Source organism: Podarcis bocagei (assembly GCF_964188305.1).
Source record: "Podarcis bocagei genome assembly, chromosome: 6".
NCBI lineage: Eukaryota > Metazoa > Chordata > Lepidosauria > Squamata > Lacertidae > Podarcis > Podarcis bocagei.
Genome location: NC_138130.1, coordinates 84612982 through 84636514, shown reverse-complemented (window position 1 = coordinate 84636514; position 23533 = coordinate 84612982). Strand labels below are relative to the sequence as shown.

General features: G+C 40.8%; 1 protein-coding gene across 9 annotated transcripts in view; it reads left to right on the top strand.

Annotated features, from left to right (window-relative positions):
• ZMYM2 (zinc finger MYM-type containing 2) overlaps window positions 1-23533 on the top strand; it is a 62456-nt gene that overhangs the window by 19439 nt on the left and 19484 nt on the right. For 8 of the 9 annotated variants that reach the window (XM_081199334.1, XM_081199337.1, XM_081199336.1 and 5 more), the window contains 5 exons: window positions 3691-3976; window positions 5478-5643; window positions 8058-8270; window positions 17485-17635; window positions 18605-18720. In XM_081199334.1, coding sequence (XP_081055460.1) covers window positions 3691-3976; window positions 5478-5643; window positions 8058-8270; window positions 17485-17635; window positions 18605-18720 — 932 coding nt within the window. The remainder of the gene's footprint in view (window positions 1-3690; window positions 3977-5477; window positions 5644-8057; window positions 8271-17484; window positions 17636-18604; window positions 18721-23533) is intronic. The other variant, XM_081199339.1, reaches the window with a different exon arrangement.

Genomic DNA, 23533 nt, shown 5'->3' with positions numbered 1-23533 from the left:
TGTAGCAATTGACCAGAAACCTACTGGTGGATTTTAGCATTTCACAATTCCATGTACAAATTTCTTGCAGTATGTATGTGCACTGAGGTACTTAATAGCACATTCTTCAGTCCATGGATGAACAGGAGCTTATATACAGTATGTGATTTACAGGTGTCAAATGCTATTCTATCTTACTCACTGAAATGGTGAATTATTTTAACTTTAGATGCTGTTAGATTTAAACACTGAGGTTCATTCTTTCACAAATTCATAGTGCCTTTGGGCCAATATTAAACATTTTAACATGCTCCCTGACCGCCACCCCAACCTTTAAACATTTTGTGCTAAAGTAAAGACTGAAGTCATTTTGACCAAACCAAAGAGATTTTCCATATGAAGTATCATATACAGTCATTTCTACATAGGAGTAAATTAAATAAATTAAAATGAGATATTTTATTTTATTTTATAATTGGGAACTGTGGTTAATACCGAAAGATAACCAATTATAGTTTGGTTAATGAAGGACCCATTTCCCACATGTGTCTCATTGTTTGGAAGAGCTAGCCAGTCTTCTCTCAAGTAGCAGTTTTTGTAATTTTTTCTCTACAAAAAGTAATCTTATGAAAATACAGTCAGGCAGGTTGTATATCCACAGCAGTGACCAGAGGATGAAAGACTGCTGGGAGCAGCACAGAGAGAAGTGCCATGGTGCACCTGTAGCAACAAAACTGGATGCCTACATCTGCCTCACCTGCAATAAAACATGCCTCTCATATCACTCTCTATAGCCATAGCGGGAGCTGTAACTCTCCAGTTCGACTTTACCCCCAAAAGCACACTCCTCCAATGTCTCCCGAGTCAGACTGATGCCAACAACTACAATGAAAATACTTCAGATTCATGGAGTTCTCGTTCCTTACCTCCTTTTTCTGTGGATGGTTTTCCTCTACGCTAATCATGGTTTATGTAATACCCAAATTGGCAACTGTTATTAGTGCTTGCACTTGAAACCAGAATGGAAAACCCATAGTTTTTTGTTTGGAGGACAAGCTCCCTTCCTCATTGTCCAATTTAACCATTTAAGTTCACTCTGGGGGTTTTAATTAGTTAATTAATTACTATAATGTCTTCATACCACTCAGTGAGCAACTTTCCAGATTCCATTGTGGCAATAGACATTGCTTGAACAATGTTGGGTGGTTGACAGACTTTACGGTTATGTACTACACCTTAAAAGCCGTATTAGGACAATCTGCTTATAAAAGTGCAAATCTGCATCTGAACGTAATTACAGATAGGGGATTTTAAGTTTTTGATGTTTGATGCTTTATTATGTTTTATATATTCTGTAAGCTGCCCAGAGTGTCTGGGGAAATCCAGCCAGATGGGCAGGGTATAAATATTATTATTATTTATTAATTTCTGAACTTCCAGGAAAACTTCCCACCATTATATGGCCAAAATAGCGCCCCCCCCCAATATAAAAATGTAAACAACTTCATTAGGTGTCAGTAATATGCAATGTTGGGACACAGAGGCTTGGCCATGGTTAAGTTTCTCCCAAGGTTGGGTTTTTCAGTTGTTCTTATCTTGTGACTTTAGTCAGCGTTTAGAGGAGTGATCACAAACCATGGTTAAGAAAGGATGCTGGGATTATTTGTACTGCCAAACAATGGTTGAAAACAAGGTGGATTTTTCAAACCAAGATTTCTAAGCAAAACATTTGGTTTCAGAAATGGTTTCACAAATGGGTGCTGTACATATGCAGATCATTGCTGAGAACTTTCTAGAGCTAGGTTTTTGGGTGAGCTTTCCCCCCTTCTCTCAGTGTGCATGGGAGCATGGCCCCCAACTTCCCGCTCAATACCTTTTGGCAGAGGCATCATTATCAGAGATGATGTCCTTGCTCTTGGGCAAGCATTGTCCTTGTTTTCTTCTCTTATCTATTTCTTGAGTAGTTTGTTACCTTTATCTTCTTGGTTTTGTTGTTTGCTGTTCGTTTCAGGGTGCTTCTAGAGCCATTCGCTGATTAATGTGATGTGGATCTAAAAAGGTTTTCATCCACACTGTAGAATATAGGTTTTGTTTCATGAAGGACAATCTCCATAGACAATCTACAGAGATTGTTTTCATGTCACAGGTTAATGGTAGAGGAGATGAGTTAGGGTTTTATGATAATGTCCAAAGTTAAGTGCTGAAGTGTGTTATTAAACAAATACTGTGGTGCCTCGCAAGATGAAATTAATCCGTTCCGCGAGTCTCTTCGTCTTGCGGTTTTTTCGTCTTGCGAAGCATGGCTATTAGCGGCTTTAAGAAAAAGGAAACGAACTCGCAAGAACTCGCAAGACGTTTCATCTTGCGAAGCAAGCCCATAGGGAAATTCGTCTTGCGGAACGACTCAAAAAACGGAAAACTCTTTCGTCTTGCGAGGCATTCGTCTTGCGAGGTACCACTGTACTGATCTATTTGTATATGAGAAGTTTCAGTTCCTTAAGATAGTGAAGTCCAGTTACTCCTAATATTTTCAGTTCTTCAAATACAGTATCATGACACAGCTTATCATTTACCAATTAGTTATTTTATCATCTCCATTTCTAAATGGCAAATTATTGAAATTTCTATAGCGCTGTATAAAATATTATGATTGTATACAAAGTTCAAACACAAAATACCATAAAAATTAGATCATATGTTTTGTGTGGAAATTGTTCGATTTGGTTGTGTATGTTTTGATGTTTATGACCATTTTTGTTATGTTGTAATTAGATATTTCCTTCATGTTGCAAGCCGCCTTGAGTGGCATACAAATAAAATTATGTACGTGTGTATGTATGCATAATCATTAGAGTGACAACCTAAATATGTAATTAAAACATAGGTACCTCGGTTTAAGAACAGTCCTGTTTACAAATGATTCGGTTTACGAACTCCACAAAACCAGAAGTAGTGTCCCGGTTTGAGAACTTTACCTTGGTCTAAGAACAGAATCCGAACGGTGGAAGGGCTTTTTGCTTCCTCCTTGAAAATGAGGCATACAGCCAATTTGCTTTAAATCTTGAGTGGGCAACCTGAGGCCTGGGCGCTGAATGTGGCTCTCCAGGCCTTTCCATCTGGCGCCGGAAACACTCCTCAAGCTATAACCCGCACTGACCCTGCTTTGTAACCCAAGTGCATGTGCCTGGCTAGAATATGCTCTTGAACTCTGATAATAGTTTTCTGATAGAGAGGTGTGTGAGTGTGTGTAGAAACTGTACTGTACATTTGTTGATCCATTCAGTGTGGCCCTGCCTACCACTAGAATTTGGTCCTCAGATGTGAATGCTGAAAAAGGTTTCCCCAATTCTGATATCGTCTTCCCCACCCCCTCTGTTCCATCTTCAAAGTCAGTTATCACAGAGTAGGATAATGTCTTCACGTTCACGGAATTCTCCTGAGCATTGTGTTGGAATTTTGAAGACAGGGCATTCTATTGCTATTCCCATGACTAGCAGGTGGTGATCTGTAAATATTTATTATGCAGTATGGGCATTGTTGTATCCCAACATCTTTTTATGTTACTAACACTTATTATTTAGCCTTTTGGAAAAACTGAGTGCGTCTCTTTTACCTACACTGGGAATAGAATATTCTCCTTCACTGTCAAATTGCTTGTCATATTGAGAGGTAATTTTTAAATTTTAACTTTATCTATTTTGTCTCTTTAAGATTCCTGGATATCTCAGTCAGCTTCATTTCCAAGAAATCAGAAACAACCAGGTGTGGATTCTCTGTCACCGGTGGCATCCCTCCCAAAACAAGTATTCCAGCCTCCTACACAACAGCAGCCTTCTAAGCAGGTTAAAGTCACATGTGCTAACTGCAAGAAACCTCTGCAGAAGGGCCAGACTGCATATCAGCGGAAAGGATCAGTTCACCTTTTTTGTTCCACTACCTGCCTTTCATCATTCTCGCATAAACCAGCTCCAAAGAAACTCTGTGTTATGTGCAAAAAGTAAGGGATATATCTTACTGCTTGATCCTTGCCAATGTGATCAGTATTCCTGTTCAACGTTCCAAGAACTCAGTAAAATATTTTATTTTTATTCATTCATTTATTTATTTCATAAAATAAATACACTTCTTGATAGTTGGTTTTTTATATAAAAAAACCCGTCCTCAAAGCAGTTTATCCAGGACATGAATGAGCTACCCTCTTTCAACTTATTCTTGTTCATACTTGTCATAAAAACTGATAGGCATTGAGTTGGTTCAGATGTAATGACCAAATCATTAGCCCATTTTGAAGGGTCTTCTTGATAAAGCAAACTATAGTTAAGCACAAACCATGATTTGCTCACAGTGGGAGATGGGAAATTTTTGGCTTGAGTGCCCATTCACATTGAGCTAACCATGGATCGATCATTATTTAGCTAACAAAATTTATATAACGCTTAATCAGCAAAAACCTCTAAGCAATTAACATGAAACAATATAAAATAACTAAAATGAAGGTGGTTTGTATAAAAAGTTTTCTCCTTATCACACGCATGTTTTTCTCTCTATAATATAATCCTATGCCAATACTGAGACTTGGAAAGAGGAACAAACTTAGTTAAATTTCGTACTACTTAGCATCTTAGTTTTGTTCACTGTTTCCTCTTCTGGAATCCATGAAGAATGCTGTTTGGCACTAATGATGTGGGTGTATAAACAGTTCTGAAAAAGCAAAATATAAAATTAAGCTGAGACTTGTGGGAAGCATGGGTGGAGCATTTTGGCCTAATTTGTACACATTTGTTGAGTGCTAGCAGTGAGGTCTGTGGCTGGTTCCAAGTCCTGCTTTGCTTTGTTAATGAAACACGATTAAATCCAGTGTGTTAATATTCTTGAAACCCTTTTAAGTTACCCATCTAAACAATATTAACTGCTACATCGAGACATGCTGGACAGTTAGATAAATTGATTTTGACATCAACTTGTAATTTAAAAATGTATAACTTTGCTTTTGAAGCTGTCAGGTTTACTGAGAGAGAAGAATTGTAACACTCTGTTGATCCACTGGCTGTCTGCAGCTAGGTAGCTGTCTTCCTGTTTTATTAGAGTAAAATCACTTCAAGTTAATAGGGCTTAGCTTATGCATACTTCAGTACAAGAGACCTCAGTTTTGTGAGTATCTGGTGAGCAATGAGCAGCTACAGGTAGATTCGTAATCTGGTGAACCAGGTTCGTGTCTCCGCTCCTCCACATGCAGCTGCTGGGTGACCTTGGGCCAGTCACACTTCTCTGAAGTCTCTCAGCTCCACTCACCTCACAGAGTGTTTGTTGTGGGGGAGGAAGGGAAAGGAGAACGTTAGCTGCTTTGAGACTCCTTCGGGTAGTGATAAAGCGGGATATCAAATCCAAACTCCTCTTCCCAGTTTTTTGTTCAGACCTTTAAATCTTGTACTATCTGTGACTAATGTACTTTATGGTGGCTCCTAATATTTAGAGGACGTTCCCTTCTTATCTTTCAGAGACATAACAACAATGAAAGGTACCATTGTTGCTCAGGTTGATTCAAGTGAGTCCTTCCAGGAGTTTTGCAGTACATCATGCTTGTCCTTCTATGAAGACAAACAGAATCCCTCAAAAGGAATCTTAAATAAGTCTAGATGCACTATTTGTGGAAAACTAACAGAGGTTTGTTTGTTTCTCCCATCCCTCATTTATACACTAATATAATATTATTTGAGTTTCTCCGGAAATTACTTAGGTAATATTTCTCACCAATATTTCTTATGTGGGCAGAATTTTCACTTGAGCTACTTGTCATGCTCTTCAGTCTTCTGGCAGCATACAAGTTCTCATATGATAGCTGGGAAATGAAAATTATTTACCTACCGTATTTTGCGCCCCATAAGACGCTCCGGCCCATAAGACGCACCTAGTTTTTTGGGGGGGAAATAAAGAAAAAAAAATTTATTTCCCCCCCCCCCCAGGTGCGGGGCTGGAAGAACCAGGTCGGGGAACAGAGGGAAGGCACGCTCTGCCTCCCCGCTGTCCCCCGAGCTTGTGGGGCTGGCGATGGGGAGAAGTGCACCAGTCCCGGGAGGGCAGGCAGCTCTGCCCCGCCATCCCGAGCGGGGCAGGACTTAGCGCACCGCTCGGGATGGCGGCGTAGACCCGCCTGCAGTCCCGGGAGGGCAGGCAGCTCTGTGCCGCCATCCCGAGCGGGGCAGGACTTAGCGCACCGCTCGGGATGGCGGCGTAGACCCGCCTGCAGTCCCGCGAAGGCAGGCAGCTCTGTGCCGCCATCCCGAGCGGGGCAGGACTTAACGCACCGCTCGGGATGGCGGCGTAGACCCGCCTGCAGTCCCGGGAGGGCAGGCAGCTCTGTGCCGCCATCCCGAGCGGGGCAGGACTTAGTGCACCGCTCGGGATGGCGGCGTAGACCCGCCTGCAGTCCCGCGAAGGCAGGCAGCTCTGTGCCGCCATCCCGAGCGGGGCAGGACTTAGCGCACCGCTCGGGATGGCGGCGTAGACCCGCCTGCAGTCCCGCGAAGGCAGGCAGCTCTGTGCCGCCATCCCGAGCGGGGCAGGACTTAGCGCACCGCTCGGGATGGCGGCGTAGACCCGCCTGCAGTCCCGGGAGGGCAGGCAGCTCTGTGCCGCCATCCCGAGCGGGGCAGGACTTAGCGCACCGCTCGGGATGGCGGCGTAGACCCGCCTGCAGTCCCGCGACGGCAGGCAGCTCTGTGCCGCCATCCCGAGCGGGGCGGGACTTAGCGCACCGCTCGGGATGGCGGCGTAGACCCGCCTGCAGTCCCGCGACGGCAGGCAGCTCTGTGCCGCCATCCCGAGCGGGGCGGGACTTAGCGCACCGCTCAGGATGGCGGCGTAGACCCGCCTGCAGTCCCGCGAAGGCAGGCAGCTCTGTGCCGCCATCCCGAGCGGGGCGGGACTTAGCGCACCGCTCGGGATGGCGGCGTAGACCCGCCTGCAGTCCCGGGAGGGCAGGCAGCTCTGTGCCGCCATCCCGAGCGGGGCAGGACTTAGCGCACCACTCGGGATGGCGGCGTAGACCCGCCTGCAGTCCCGCGACGGCAGGCAGCTCTGTGCCGCCATCCCGAGCGGGGCGGGACTTAGCGCACCGCTCGGGATGGCGGCGTAGACCCGGGATTGCAGGCAGCTCTGCACAACCCTCGGAGCCGGTCTCCCGAGGGTTGCGCAGAGCTTCCTGAAGCCTGGAGAGCGAGAGGGGTCGGTGCGCACCGACCCCCCTCGCTCTCCAGGCTTCAGCGAAAGCCTGCATTCGCCCCATAAGACGCAGGCACATTTCCCCTTCATTTTTGGAGGGGAAAAAGTGCGTCTTATGGGGCGAAAAATACGGTAGCTTTTCCAGGTTGGTTGGTTTGCATTTCTGCATCCTTCACAGACTTGAAATGTCTTGCATTAAGTATTCTTTGATTCTTTTTAGTTACGACTTGTGGTAGTCTCTATCCTTGTCGTTACCATTAGTCTGTTATTTTCCTACTTTGCAAAGATAGAAATAATGCATGTACTGTAATGCGTGGTTCAACTTTGTCAGTGTCTGAGGCAAGGAGGAAATTTGGTGCATTTTGCTCTTTGTGCTTTTAATATACATGTAAAACTCATTTTTCCTCACATTTGCCCATAGTGCAGCTTATTCTGTGAATATTAGTTCTATGGAAGATGGTATTTTTCTTAGAAGAGGGTATTAGTTTCCAATCTTTGAAAATTAACTTTTTGAGAGTTAATAAATTTCTGTGGTGATTGAATATATTGTAAAACAGAATATATTTTGCCTTACATGTGAAAGTTTACTAAACACATTTTATTTCATTCTGGTTTTTTAATACTCAATCATGTACAGAATACTTACCAATATTTTACCAGTCATATATTTTACAGTCAAATTGTATTTAATGTAGTATCCTCTGTTCCTGTTTTGTTTTTGTTTTTTAAGTTTCAAAAGTACCAAATGCAGCTTGCATTTCTGAAATTGCATTTTCCACATTTTAATCCAAATTTATGTTTAAAAGCTGTTATCTGTCATGTAACTCATTACAGTAAAATTGTTTCCCCCTTTTTAGATCCGTCATGAGGTTAGCTTTAAAAATATGACACATAAGCTGTGTAGTGACCACTGCTTCAATCGATACCGAATGGCAAATGGCTTAATAATGAATTGTTGTGAGCATTGTGGGGAATACCTGCCAAGTAAAGGAGCAGCAAACAATATCCTTATGGTTGATGGAGAGCCGAAAAGATTCTGTTGCCAAAACTGCGTTAGTGAATATAAACAGGTAACTTTATCTTCCATTGTCATTTAGTGATAGCTTATTTAAAATTGTTTAACCAGTGTATTTTGAAACCATACTTGGTATTACAAGTAGTGTACATTTGTTCATCTCGAAGCATATTCCTTATTTTAAAAGTGAAACTGAGGACACGAAACTCCCATGTTGGTTGAAGTAGCACCTCCACAATCAACCTTGGCCTTTTTTCATTCATTTGGAGGCATGTCTAGGATATGGCAAACATATTTCCACAATAAAGCTGTATTTCATGGGTTGATCTTAACATACAGGTTTTGGCCCTGTATGTTAGATTTCCACTTGTTTTTAAAAAATTAAGAAAAGATCAGCCAACAAAATATGCCGCCTTCCATGTTTCTCATTAAGGATCCTTAAAGCACTTGCTGTAACTAGCTGTAGCTAGCTGGTTCTTCAGAAGGAGTGGGGTTTGTTTTTTGTCCCATCCCTCTAGTTACTGCATATGTGACTGTGATAGCAGGCTCTTTGAAGCAACATGAGAACTGACAATTTTGTCCAAAGAACATCAGGGGTAGTGCATATGGGATTTTTCATTCCTTTCTCACAATAACTCCGAATGCCTCCACACTATTTCTCCCAAACCTCTCCCACTGTAGTCGCCAGTCCCGAAGCTCAGGTCTTTCTTGAATGCCCTTCGACCTTCCGGGGGGGGGGGGGCTTGAGAGGGGCGGGGTGTTCTCCTTGTGCAACTATTCTTCTACACTGGATCCAGGCCAATGTATTGTTTCATCAAGGTGCTTTTTAGGTTGATTCTAAACTGTGTGGAAGAATTTTCTATTCCTTTCTTGGAACAAGGTAACTTAATTAGTCTCTTAAAGTGGAGAGGCTTTATACTGAATAAAAAATATTCTATATTCTATCTCATTTTGTATTAGCCTGTCCTGTTCTTAATTTTAAGATGCTACTTATATATATATTATAAAATGTAAACAGCACTTCTAGAAACATAACATGGGCCTTGTTGTTTTATTATGCAGCAAAACAAAAGGGTCAAAATAGGTTATTCAAGATACTAAAAAAGATAGGCACACACTGAAGCCACGGAGAAACTTGGAGAAGCCTTGAATAAGATTTCATGAAGGAATCCAAAAGATACAAGAATAACATGGGAGTTTCCCACACAATCAATAATGCATTGCTGAAATTCCAAGTGAACATGGAATTGTGATCAAATAACAACTCTGTATCTTATCAGTTTATTGTGACATGTACATTTTTTCACCTGTATAGATATTTCATGCTATTTTTGACATATCATCCCATATGTTTTTTTCCCCCAAGAGGGTGAGGTAGTGTGATATATGTAGAGGAAATTACAAAATATTATTTGAATCATTGCAGTTTTTTGGGACCTATATTTTAGAATTTATTTGGAGATGGATGAACAACTTAACTTTATGTAGAAGGCTGTGGGGGCAAATATTTAGCTGCATATAAAACTTGGAACCTGATAAATCCCTCTCCTGTTATGTGCTTGGCCATTAATCTGCAATTAAAGGCCCTTGAATGAGTCTAGTGGTTTCAGTCCTCCTTGGGGCCACTCATAAGCTGTTTGTTGTCCAAGAGTGAGTAGCTTGCATGGGAAGATGATTCTCTGGCTATGGGAGATATTTATAGTCTTCCCATTGCAGGTAAAATGCCTTGGCATTTTGTAGTATCCCTGGCTCCATATGCAGTAGTGCAAGGCCCAGGTGGGGGAGAGTGTATTAGTGGTGTATTGGGGACGCTTCCCATGTGTAGGAAAGGGATGGATCATTCTGTTGGATTGTAAATGGTTTGTTATGGAGAAAGCTAAGTTACTTCTATACTTTAAAAAATAACCAAGAGATTGGTGCTTTGGCTTTAAATTCATAGTTTAGAATGGTTGATAAATTGGTGGCTTTGGGGGTCTATGTAAGCATAACCTACATATTATTTGGAATTTCACTATAGAAGGATGGAACCATAGTAGTGGACCCTCTGTCTAGCATTTTGTGAATTAGCTTTATTCTGATTTTAATTTACTATAAAGGAATGTAAACTGATTGCATCTTAAGTATTTTAATTTTTTGACTTAAAAATCAACACAACTATACCTTATATTAGCAAACAACTATGGGCACTATAAGTGAGTATTGTTAAATATGTTTAAATATATTCACACTTAATATTAAAACACAATCGTTTGGAAACATTTGTTTTGAAATTTTTGGTCTGGGCCTAAAGCTTAGCCTAAACGCAATTGGCTATGCAAAACTGCCTTTGCTTTTTGCTACTAAAAAAGTTGTATTAACAAATATTTGGTTTTTATGTAGTAGGAAAACTGATAGACATAATATTTGTACCTACTTAACATTTTGTTTAAATAAATAATTTTTTTCACAAATAACTTTTTTGAAGTAGTTGTTTCAGTTCCCACTCGTTCTGCTCTCTCTCAACATTTTCCTGTGCAATTTTATTATGGTAGTCTTTAGTAACACAGAATTCATGGATAAATAGCTTGAAAGTGCTTACAACTTTACTTTAGAGACCATTATTTTACTTTGGTTGTTCTTTGAGGACTGACATATTTCCCCACATCATGGGTGCCATGTGAGAAAAGTACTTGGAAGATGAAGGCATACTTCCTTCCAAGTGTTCACATGGTTGTACTGGAATGCATGAGGAGAAGGGACGGGTTGCTATGTGGCAGTAGATTTGCATTGGTTACATATCATTTCAAGCTGTCCTGGAACATCTGCAAGCCTAGGAATGCCAATTTGCTGCTTGCAAAACTTTTCCTTTCACCTTGTGCTTTCAGTATAACCACATCAAAGTGCAGAAGCGAGCAGAATCTTAACATGCTTCTGCCACTATACAGTGGTGCCCCGCAAGACAAATGCCTCGCAAGACGGAAAACTCGCTAGACGAAAGAGTTTTCCGTTTTGGAGGTGCTTCGCAAAACGAATTTCCTATGGGCTTGCTTCGCAAGACGACAATGTCTTGCGAGTTCCTGCTGGTTTTTTTTCCTCCTCCCGCCCTTTTTCTAAGCCGCTAAGCTGCTTATCAGCTGATCCGATCAGCAGATAAGCCGCTAATAGCGCTAATCCGCTAATCCTTCAATGGGCTTGCTTTGCAAGACGAAAAAACCGCTAGACAAAGAGAATCACAGAACGCGAGGCACCACTGTATTTGCTTTAGGAAAGTCCTCCAATACTTTGCTTTATATTCTGTATGGTCTCAGGGACCATCTGAAAATGCATTAGTCCACAGACAAGGGCTTATTTACTTACTGCTCTTCCTCTCTCTCGAGCCCAGGGTGATGCCGGCTTACATGGAGTCAGAACTTTAGCTCTTAGTACAGTTTTTTCTGACTGTCTAGATGGGTAGGCAAACTAAGGCCGGGGGCCGGATCTGGCCCAATCGCCTTTTAAATCCGACCCATAGACGGTGGAGGAATCAGCGTGTTTTTACATGAGTAGAATGTGTCCTTTTATTTAAAATGCATCTCTGGGTTATTTGTGGGGCAGAGGAATTCTTTCATTATTTTTTCAAAATATAGTCCAGCCCCCCACAGGGTCTGAGGGACAGTGGACCGGCCCCCTGCTGAAAAAGTTTGCTGACCCCTGGTCTAGACCACTCTGTGGTCTGGCAGAGGCCTTTCACTACCACGCTGCCCAAGATCTCGGAACGTTAAGTCTTGGATGAGACCCTTTATTATAAAAATAAAAATCTGAAGAAACAAATGAAGGTTAAATGTGGAAGACAACACAGTGTTTAAGAAGATATGAAATGAAGCAAATAAATAAATAAATGAAAGAAGCTCAATTATGATAACATGAGTTCAACTGGCCATCCATTTGTATCATTGATGTCCAGCTATTGTAGGCCTGCAAGCACTGCTGCAACATAACAGAAACCTAGGGCTGCATTGGTCTTGCACTATGCAGGGGGTTTTTTCTGTGCAACTTTACTGGAGAACTTTGCCAGGTACATTTTGTCTTGATTCCTTTTCCCCATATTTGTTACTGAGAAGAAGCCATGCAGTTGTTAAAGGTCCAGGAGTCTGTTCAGAATCCAGCAGGCCTAGAGGAAAGTAATATCAATTGTATCTCCAAAACTCAAACACACAATCTAAAAGGAGCAGAAAACATGGGGGGGGCGGTTTGGAGAAAAAGGAAATACAGAAAGTGTCTAAAAATTCCAGGTTATTAGGTGATGGGTTGGAGAGGCAGTTCCTCCAAGAAATCCAGGACCTGCATGTGCTGCAGAAGTGATGCTATAAAGATGATTTAACATACCTTGCTGAATGCATTTCCGTAACACAAGGAACATGTTGCCATTTTATGTCAATCGCTGTGAGGGTTTTGCTGAGTTTGCCCATAGATACTATCGCAATACAGCTGAGCATTCACTCTTTACACTTCAGCTGCTAACCAGTCACTCTTGATGGACATTACGGCTGTGTGTTAATACATGCGTCAGTAAAGGTGTCTGCACTAGATAAGTGAGTGAAGCCGTTTACAGATTTTATTCTGGTATGTGTTTCCAGAATCCAGTCGCATGATCTTTTTGTGTATTTGGAATGACACACACTGCAGTGCACATGCGTTTTCTAATACAAATATTTTTAATACTGTATCTGGCAAAGTAATTCATGAAACTGCACTTAGACCACAAACGGAATATGGCAGTTTAGGCTGCTGTCTGTAATTGACTCATTTTGTTTGCATTGCTTTATGGTAGCTAAACCTCAATGATTTCTATCTCTTTTTCTTCAGTGGTTGATAATTCAGGGCATGTCCTTTTACTTTTTGCTCCTTACTTTCTTTGCTGCTTGCTACTTTAACTGTTAGCGCTTATCTGTCACGCTTTTCAGAGGAGGTAGTTGTATAGAATCAAACAAGTAAACTTTGTTGCCAAAAGGTAGGCTTTTCATTTTGAGCAAAGGAACATGCAGCAACAGTGAAAAGTGGTAAAAGAAGGAATGCTCTAATGAACATGTCATGTGTCTGCTTGAACGAGTAAATAATATTAATCTTCAAGGCACACGAAACAGTAATGTAACAGAGATGAAAGAGCCTAATGCCTTAATTTAATTGAAATTCAAATACATAGAGTACGTATCTTCTGTAGTCAGATGCTTCTAAAGATGTCAGAATGAGTCTTGCAGGAGAGTGGTAACTTTACTTTATTTGCTGTTTAGATCTGTGAACCCTAAAAGTAACACCTGAATTCTTAATTCGTATTCTGCTTGTAGGCTTTTTTCCTACCTTAAGGCATCCCCTTACTTACAAAACTGCTTGTACCTTTGTTTTTCTTTTGTTCCTTTAGTAAGCAACTTTCTCCCTTCCTTTAATCTTCTCACCACAGCTAACTCTTTCTGCTTCCAAAAGCTCTTCTGTGTATAAAACACATTGCTGTATCTAACTTAACTTTCATATGCTTTTTTGCTGTATTTATAAGATTTCTTATCCACCCTTTACCGCAAGATTGCAGTGCGGGTTACAAAGATACAGTTATAAAAACAAGTAAAATTGTTCAAACAAAAAAAAGGGGAACATAGATTCAACAAAAGAAGGTGGGTCCCACAAAACAAAATAAGTTAACTGTGAAAAGGCCATGGGAAAGTGTCTTACTTTCACACAAAGTTCTCTGGTACTTTTTACTACATGGTTCCTATATTTAACATCTAAGTCACTGGGAGAGATCATCTGGGGGTGTGAGCTGATTGGTGATTGGGTGTCACCAGTATTTTGATGATTCCTAGTTTTACATCTCCTTTTCATCTAATCCACCTGAGGCAGTGGGAATTGTGAGCGGTGCTTGGGTTTGTAGTGGCTGAGGGCCAGTAAACTGAAACTTGGTACAGGGAAGACATGAATATTGTTGGGAGGTGGTTTGTCTGCCCAGCTAGGTGGTGCTCAATCTGGTTTGGATGAGGTTTCACTCCCCTCTATATCACAGATAGCCAAGAACCCTCAACTAGCCTTTCAGAAGTGTGCTTAAATGTAAGGTGGTTTACACCGGAAAGGGGCATGCCATATCATTTTTTGGGGGGAGGGAATTTCATGATTCTGAAGCCACCACACTAAATAGTGTGTTTCTTATAGATGTCAACCTAATGTCAGTAACCACTGGTATAAGGGTCTGTGCTTCCTTAGCCAGTCGTAATTATGGGTGATGATGGGTTCAAAAGGGAAAGGTTGCCCATGAGCGTCATACTATTCTGGATACTAAAGGTCACCACCACCTTAAATTAGTGTCAGAAACATCATGGTAACCAATGAAGTCGTTTCAAAATAAATGTTATAATCCTAGTGGCGCAAATCCATCAATGTACGGGCCTATTGAAGTTTCTGGATGGTCTTTGCAGTTCGCCTACCAACCCAGACTGTTAAAAAGCATTTTGGACCACTGGCACATCCCAGGTATCCTGGAACTGAGGAGGACTAAGATGCATTCCAAACTGCAAACATGAGTGATATGACTCCCCCTTCCAGAACAGGCAGTTTCCCAGATTGCTGCTTGTTCAAATTTCCAACCATCATTTCTGTTGTGGCTAGATGGAACTTCAGTTTATTCACCCACATCCTATCCCATTACAAATTGAAGATACTTTTTTAGAAGAGGCCACTGCCACGTTTCAGATAAAAAAAAGTGGACCTGGGTGACTTGTAGCCATTTCATGAAGATAAAAAGTTTAGGGGAAACAACTGAACTGAGGATGCACATTGGTTATTTTCCATGAGGAGAGATTCTGTTGTGCCGGCACTGTATTTTACAGCGGAGTCCATTGGACAGAGAAAGGGAGAAACAGACTTGACCGCAACAGTTGCAGTAGCTGATCAATAAGTTTCTTGACCACAACAGTTTCAGTAGCTGATCAATAAGTTTCTCCTTCCCCTCTGCATGACCTACTTCCACCCCACCCCTATTTGGGTCATCAAAAGCATCACCCTCATTCCCTTGGAGTGATGGATCCTGAAACTGATGCTTCACAGCTCCTGCTGGTTTTCCCCAAGGGGTCAGTATAAAAACTGCTTTGCCACATTCTTGCTGTTCAGCACTAACATTCTGATTCAATCTACAGTTTTGGTAGTAGCAAAATGTTCTCTAGTGGCTAACAAGTCTAAACTCCCTATACAAGCAGTTACTATCCCATGGCCCACCAGAAGTTGCTGAGTTGCAACTCCCATCATTCCTAGCCGTTGGCCACTGGTTGATGAGGGTTATAGTTTAGCAATATCTGGAGGGCTACGGTTCAGTCACCCATGCCTTATGCCACTTTCTCATTTACATATTTCAGACAGTTTGGCTTTCCTAGCTGGCCCCGCATGTGGGACAGGTAGTATCTCAGAGAAGACTGCTGGAGGCCCTGACTTTCAGTGTCCTGCCTTGCAACTTGAGTTTGACTTCCAGGACCATATGACTACTTCCCCTGTGTCAGTGGTGCTAATGTGGACCATTGGTTCCCACCCAGTATACTTTGCCAGACTGTGTGATAGCTGCAACGGTCATACCAGGCAGACAAGTCACTGTATCCACCAGAAATCTAGGTATCTTGGTCTCTAATGATTGAATTACCTACAACAAGGAGCCTGTCCCCATAGGGATATTGTCACTGTGACAGGTTATATGTTAGCCCCTCAGTAATGAGTCACTTCTAATGGAACATTTCCTCTTAGAGTGCTGTCCTCATGCCCTCTAGGACTGCAGAGGAGCTTTCGCCTTGAGAATGAAAAGCTGCTCTGTCCTTGAAGGCCTCGTCCACCAACCTCTCTGCTTCCCTTTGCTTCTCCAGATCCCAAGAGATCTTGCCCCTTCTTTTTAGTGAAAGACTTGATTTTCAGCTAGAGGATATACTGTTTAAGGAATGGTTATGGAAACACCCTTTGCACGTTTCAAAGCTGTGTTTCTGTACAAAACACAGTTAAATTCCTATCTTACTTAATACAAAGAAACAATTTGTCTAGAAACCGGACGTTTTCCTCCAGACTATTTAGGCAGCTTCTGTAAATCAACTTTCTGATAGCAAGGCTGCCAGCAGATGGCCTTTTGAGACTGTCAGAACATCCTCAGTACAGATATGAAATCATGGCTGTTCTAGCTAGATTCCCCATTAATCACCAGCAGTACTACAGTGACTGACTAATCTTAAAGGAAGACTTTCTTTTTCATGGGTTGCCTAAGCAAGCGCAAACTCATGCAGGGATTAAATGAGTCTGAAACTTCGCTGTGTTTTGTAGAAGAAAGTACCTAGAACATGTTGATTGGTATTTAAAGAAGACTCAAATAAGATCATATTTTCCACTGATCAAGTTAAGGTTTAGGTTTGATTGTTCCCTGTCATTTCTCTTGGTGGGAAAAACTTCTTGGGTGGTTTCAGAGTGAAAAACAGGTTTTAGAGGCTCCTGTTGCAGAGGCAGAAATTACTGTGAGTTGCTCCTATAGTACTAGATAGCATGGGGCAGGGTACCCAGCATGGTGCCTTCAAGTTGTAGCTGGGCTGTAACTCCCACCAGTCCCAACCAGCATGATTAGTGATAAGGGATGGGAGCTTTAGTCCAGCAACATCTGGCGGGGCAGCATCCTGGCTACCCCATGGTAGGAAAATAAAGCATGTCTTGTCCCCTGTAGACATTGTTCCCTTACATGCAAGTCAGTCATTTCATATTGGGTTATAACTGAATTTCCTCCTAAATAAATTAATTGCCTTTGATCATTTCCTACCTAATTAGCCAGTGGTTATAGTAAATGTTAATTCAGTGTATGACAATTATGAAAAGGGCAAATTAAGTTACATAGATTAGGTAGGTGATTAAAAAAATCTAAATCTGCTTTGCATTCACAGGGAGACTGCACACATGAACCCAAGTCCTGTCATCCTTGCCCACAAACATTCTGGAATAAAAATAGCATGGGCAGGCCTATATGCAGATTGCTCTTCATAAGCAGACACAATTTGCAGATTATGTTGAATGCATGTTCATGAGGTGGAACTGGCATAGATGGGATGGGTGGGTGCTATCTCTGTTGTATGTGGGTTCTACATTCTGTAAAATACATGTGGATAGGGATCCTGTGTGTGGTGACTTGGCCTTGCTGTAACAGTAGCTGAGCTTTTGAGAGGATACTAGAAAATTCCTGTATGCCTATTGTAATAAGACAATCTGATTGAGTCATAACTAATGTTATTTTTACTTTTTCATTATTTGCTTTTTAGAAATATGGCAAATTAACAGCTTGTACTGGTTGCAGAGTTCAGTGCAGGTTTTTTGACATGACACAGTGCATAGGACCTAATGGACATATGGAGCCATACTGCTCAACTGCATGCATGAACACACACAAATCAAAACATGCAAAATCAGAAAGTAAGTGAAAAGGTTGGCGTGTTTTCATCCATGATGATAAAATAATATATCCGAAGTAGGAGACTCTTGTTTCACTTATGCTTTCTATCTGATTTTCCTTTGGGGGAAAAATTATTTTAAATTAGTTGATGCCTAGATTACATTTAGCACGTAAAATAACATTAGCAATACTTATCGGTCACATACAAAAGCTATAAAGATTTGATGCCTTTAGACTTTTAATATTTAGCTACAACTTCTTTATAATGAAAAAATGTACTCTTAATTTTTCCATTGCATCTATTTTTGTCTTAAATTCATTGTGAAGCTTTTATTTTATGACAGAGGTATATTGTTGGAGTCATGATCAAAGAACACACATTGCTAGCAAAAGTGCAGTCTGTGTTCTTCCTTGCAAAATAGATGGAGATAGTTAAAAATCAGTTGAATTTGTTTGAAAAAGTGTAAGTACATTTTTTGTAACCCCACCAAAATAATACACTAAGGCATGATTTACACAAAAAGTGTTTGTAATTATGTCTGTATTTAAAAACAATTTAAGCTTTGACATTGGCCTGGTTCAGATGGTTATCTGATCATCTTACAATGTCATGATATGAACAAGATGATACATGGCTTATTTGTTCCTCCTTCAACACTGTGAATAAACTACGAAGCCTGTAATTAACCATAGATTCTGTTTTCATCTGGACCAAGAAACTATAGTTTCTAGCTTCAGAACACCTGGTGTCTTCCAAAGTTGGTAACTATAGTCTCCTGGTTCAAGTAAAGTGGGAAAATAGAGATTTCCTGGATTGATTGCTTGAGTAGTAAAGAGGCTGCGTTCCCAGCTAAAATACTCAGTTTGTTAAGCCAAGATAAGATGATATGAACACAGCCATTGATGCAAATTTTGAGAAACGCCAACTTGTTATTCATAACATTGTACATTTGCATTTATTTTATTTGTAAACTACATTTTTCTTTTAGGTATGGGGATTGTTTGCCACTTTTGTAAGCGAAACTGTTTACCTCAATATCAAGCCACAATGCCTGATGGAATACTGTACACCTTTTGCAGTTCGAGTTGTGTAGCTAAATTTCAGGTTAGCTGTTGTGTTAAATCTCTTCCTCCCTGGATATGTATTTTTCTGTGCATGCCTGTTAGGTGCTCTTAGTATGTTCATATTAAATAATTTGCTACCTACTCATTGTTAAAAACTACTCTTTATGAATATACGTTTAAACAAGTGGGGCTTCTAATGTACCTGGTCAAATTTTGGCACTTCTCAGTAATTTCCAGAGTTATGGTGAGAATTGTTTGAATGTCCATTCCCCTGCACTAAGAAAAGTGAGATTGTAAGCAGGTCACCACCTGCATTGGGACAACCCATGGTTACTTGAACACAAGATCAACTTTGACCCTGTGTATTAAACTTAGTTTCAGATAACCACAGGAATTCCTGGGTCATTTCTGCATACTGTAATAGGAGCTGGTAGGAAGCATTTATATCATCCCATGTTTAGAAGTTGGTGAGAGTAAGTTTTAATATCTTATGTCAATGTGAGTGAGGGTTGGGCTTAAGTTCTCCTTTGGGCTGCAAGAAAAACCGAATGTTTAATTTGGCATCGACTGGCAACCTATGTAATCGTGCTTCTTTGAGAGATTAAGAATTACACTGCACAGAACAATTGGATTGGTTTCCAATGCACTGTTTGCTGGGTGTTCATCCCATATGAGTGACATTTGAAGCCTCAGTGTACATGTAATAAGGCTGCCATGTATTCACGTTGCATAGTTTTAAGCGGCAGAGTTCTGAATACCTTAATCCCCATTCCATTTTAAAAGCAGTAAGTGTTTTTAAATAAGAAAAGAGGGAGCAATTGTTTATGCTACTTGGTAGTGGCCTCCAAGTGGCCTGCTGCTTATTCTTGAATGTTATGCCAGTTTTACTTAAAATAACCAAATGTGCTTGTGTCTACACCATCCAGATTTGATACAAGCCAGTGAGACTTGATGTTGAATGGGCCTCAGCCTCTGTTTCTTTCCTGACCTTTTGCCCACTTTGTTTTCTGTAAATGAAATAGAAATTGTAAATTTGGAGGATGGCGAAATCATCATTGCAAGATGGTGTCTGAACCCTGATGACCCTTTGTGCCCTGGGATTATTAGTCTTAAGTATGCAATTGTTTGCTATAAATGCAAGAAAAAAGAAAAGATTCCCAGATATGATATGCCACATAGGCTGCACGGGAACAGAAAAGATATTTGGACCTACTTTCCCCATCATTTCTGCCTCCCAGAGTTACCCCAGAATGAGATTTAGGAAGGAAAAATGTGGATATAGAGGAGAACCTGAGCAGAGCAAGTCCAGCACCATGGCAACCCTTGTCTCCTAACCTCATCAGAAATTGGATGAAGTCTTCCAACTTGCTAAATAGGCAAGCAACTTAGCAGAGATCTCAGCGACAGCAAGCACGGCAACAGAACTCAGCTTCAAGAACAAAGCTGCCATTGAGGTAATGAAACCCCCACAAATTGACTTAAAGCTACAGCTAGAAGACATTGAGGATCAAAATTGCTGCCTGAATATTAAGGCCGGGGGAATCCACGAGGAACCTGGAGAGCAAAGTTTGCAAGAAGCTTTTATAGCACAGATCTGTCAGCTGCTTCTGAGGTGAATCTTTAACCTGGGGATATAGAAAACCTACACAGTTCACTTTGTTCCAAACAAAAAAAAAAAGGCAAGAACCCTAGGGATGTTGTAGTGCGTTTTTCCAAATACTCGGTAAAAAATGACTTAATGCAGAGATTTAGGGTTACCATTGTAAGTTAATAGTAATCCAGAATGGAGAAAGCTTTTACAGCATTTGGAATTGCAGCCTGAATTGGAGCAGTGAACACAAGAAGCCGATGAAGAAAGCAGGGATCCAGATCAAGAGAGCTTTGACCGAGTGGCAAAGAGACAGAAAGGTTTCCCCAAAGAAGAAATGGCCAGAACTTATCCCAGATGGATCCTGCTCAGCTTGGGATTTTATGTGACCGTTCTGTTGACATTGCATAAACATTCATTTTAACTTCAGCGCTAACTTCTTTACTGTTAGATCTGTGGAGTGGGGATTTCCCCATTCCCCTTTGATTCCCACTGCATTTGGAGCTCACTGCGTTTCAGGGCAAGGAGAAGTTGTGGGTGGTGGGTTGTTACTTGTATGGGACTAATGGGTACATGCCAACAATTGTGGGAAGTGGTTAACTACAGGTTCAGTGTATTGCCCCGATAAACAGCAAATACTCTTTTTGAAAAAGACACTTTTTCATAGCAAGAATCCTTTAAACAGGAATGGATGGCCAACAGAGACGATCTTCATTTCATACTAAATGAATATTTTGACCGAAGTAAAAAAATACTTAAGGGAAAAATACATCACCCTCTACTGAAACTCTGCTATATTAATTATTGAAGAAAATACACTTTTATATGATTCACACAACTTCCACCAAGAGAAACATGATTACACTTGTTTTTCCAGTTAACATGATTACACTTGTTTTTCCAGTTAATAGGACACTTTCTTATAGCCTGCCTCTTGATCTCAGAGATGTGGTCCTTTTGGGTCTACTCCTCAAATATTGGGAAGATGCACACTTTGATCATATTCCTTTGTTCACTTCTTTGATCTGGGAAAATAATCCACTGGAAATGGATTCAGGATTACTACAAGTCAGTAGTTGTTGAAAGGCCACCAAAGGAAATTCTTAAGGCAATGGCCAGAGGAGCATTAATTAATTTAAATTATAGATAAAATATCTCTTCCACAGTTAATCATAGAAAAATGTTAAGCCAATTCCTCTCTATTGAAAAACCTCAAGTGGGCATTAAGAAAACCAAATGTATTTAAACCACCAGATGGCTAAACTGTTGTCTTCTCTAAAACCTTACAAGACCAATTGGCTTCTTTATTGTTAACATTTTTAAACAAATAAAGCAACAGGCAAATACGAGATACTTTGAAAGTTGTTATGATTCCTAAACTTTTGAAGGATTTTAAATCCATTGAACCACATCACCCCGCCCTTTAAATAAGTGCCTGTACTAAACATCCTGGTAAAGAGATGGGCTGTGATCATATCTAACTGTATTCATCATTATTAAAGAATTCACCTGACAACGCTCAGTTGCCTAATGTTGAATGCAATTAATTTTGGACAAAATCATCCATTGCCTATAGCCATTTTAGCCCTGGATGCCACCAAAGGGTTTGTTCACTGGGAGTGGAAATTTTTATTCATTACTTTAAATAAAATGGCAAGTGAAAAGCTTAGCAAGCAATTAAATAAATGGGCAGAACTCAGCTGTTTTCTTCCCACAACTAAAACTGTCTGAGATTCCATATAACTGGATTAACATCCATCAGGTTCCACATGTTTCTGACCTATGACACGATTTGAAAAGTTGATTTATACCACAGATCATTTGGATAAAGGCCTTCTGTCAAAAATGTTGAATATTTTGGTCCAGACCTCAAAGAAATCTCTAACTTCCTTAAAGGCCCTTTGGGGTTGTGTCCTGGGTGCAATAATAGGCAGTACTCATTGGGAACACATGCGGGGTAAAGCTCGGTTTCTCGTCATCTGCTTGAGCACTTAAAAATGCGTTAAAAACTTCTGCACTGCTGGTATATGCACCCACTTCTGTTAAGTAGGATTGCCAAAACAAATGCAGTCAACTATCAAATTATCGGTGATTAGGTTCCCTGTTCTATATTTTGGCATCCTGCCCAGAGTTCTAGCAATTTTTGGATAAAAATGTTTCATAACGCTAAACTGATTACTCACCTGATAGCAGCAGTAAGATTAACTATAACTAAAATTTGGAGATAGCTAAACACAAGCGTAATGGAAATTGGTTTCAATAATTATGAGGCCTTCAGATGGAAAAGTTAACCAACAAACTACAGTGATAAGACGTAACAAGAAGTCTGACAAGTTTTTTCCTGTTTGATTCAGTTTTATTAGATACGGTATGACAAAAGTACATGGGTAAAGAGTACCAGCCTCTCGTGACGATCTGTGGAAAGGTGCTTTATTTGAGGGGCATTTTTATTGGAGATTTGAGTTTGTTCAGACATGATATGCTGTATTTATCTGTGGGGGTTTATTTGTATGTTTTTTATACTTGAAATTTAATAAAACAAGTTCAGAAAAGGAAAAGGCCCTGTTGATTTTGGTGGGAAAGATTTAGGCATCTTTAGCAGGAGAGTGACTCCATCTTAATACAGCTTAGCTTTGACTAGATTGTATCCATTTCTTACAAACTTGATAACTTCACTGGTTTTTTAAAACTTTGTCCAAGTTAATAATAAAATGTGTAAGGAGCCACCTGATTTCATCTCCAGATTTGACATTGGCCTATTAACATATAAACTGGTTGTGTGTCCTGGAAAGTTCTTAGAATATTCCAGAAAGAAGTTCCATCAAGTGGAATATACCTTTGCTTGCAATACTTAGAATCTGGCAAACTCTTGCTTTTCTGAGTCACCAAGGCTGAAGCCTCAATTTGCAAATCTGTATCGGTATCTACGTACACACTGATAGTTCATTTCAAAATGGCTAGAATATGTTTGACCTATGTCTCTATCTGTACCTGTAACCCTGGCTGCTTCCTTTTTCATGTAAACCAGATGCATCTTTTATCTGAAAACTGAGCAAAACAGTAAAAAGAAACAAACCAGTTTGTGGTCTTGGCCTTCTTGCATGCTATCTGTACCTACTAGACCAGGGGTCTGCAACCCGCGGCTCCAGAGCCGCATGTGGCTCTTTTACACCTTTGCCGCGGCTCCGGGGCGGATACTAGCGAGGGGAGGAGGCGCATTGTGCGCCCTGAGACTCCCCACTGTGGCGGGCGCTGTACTGGCTGT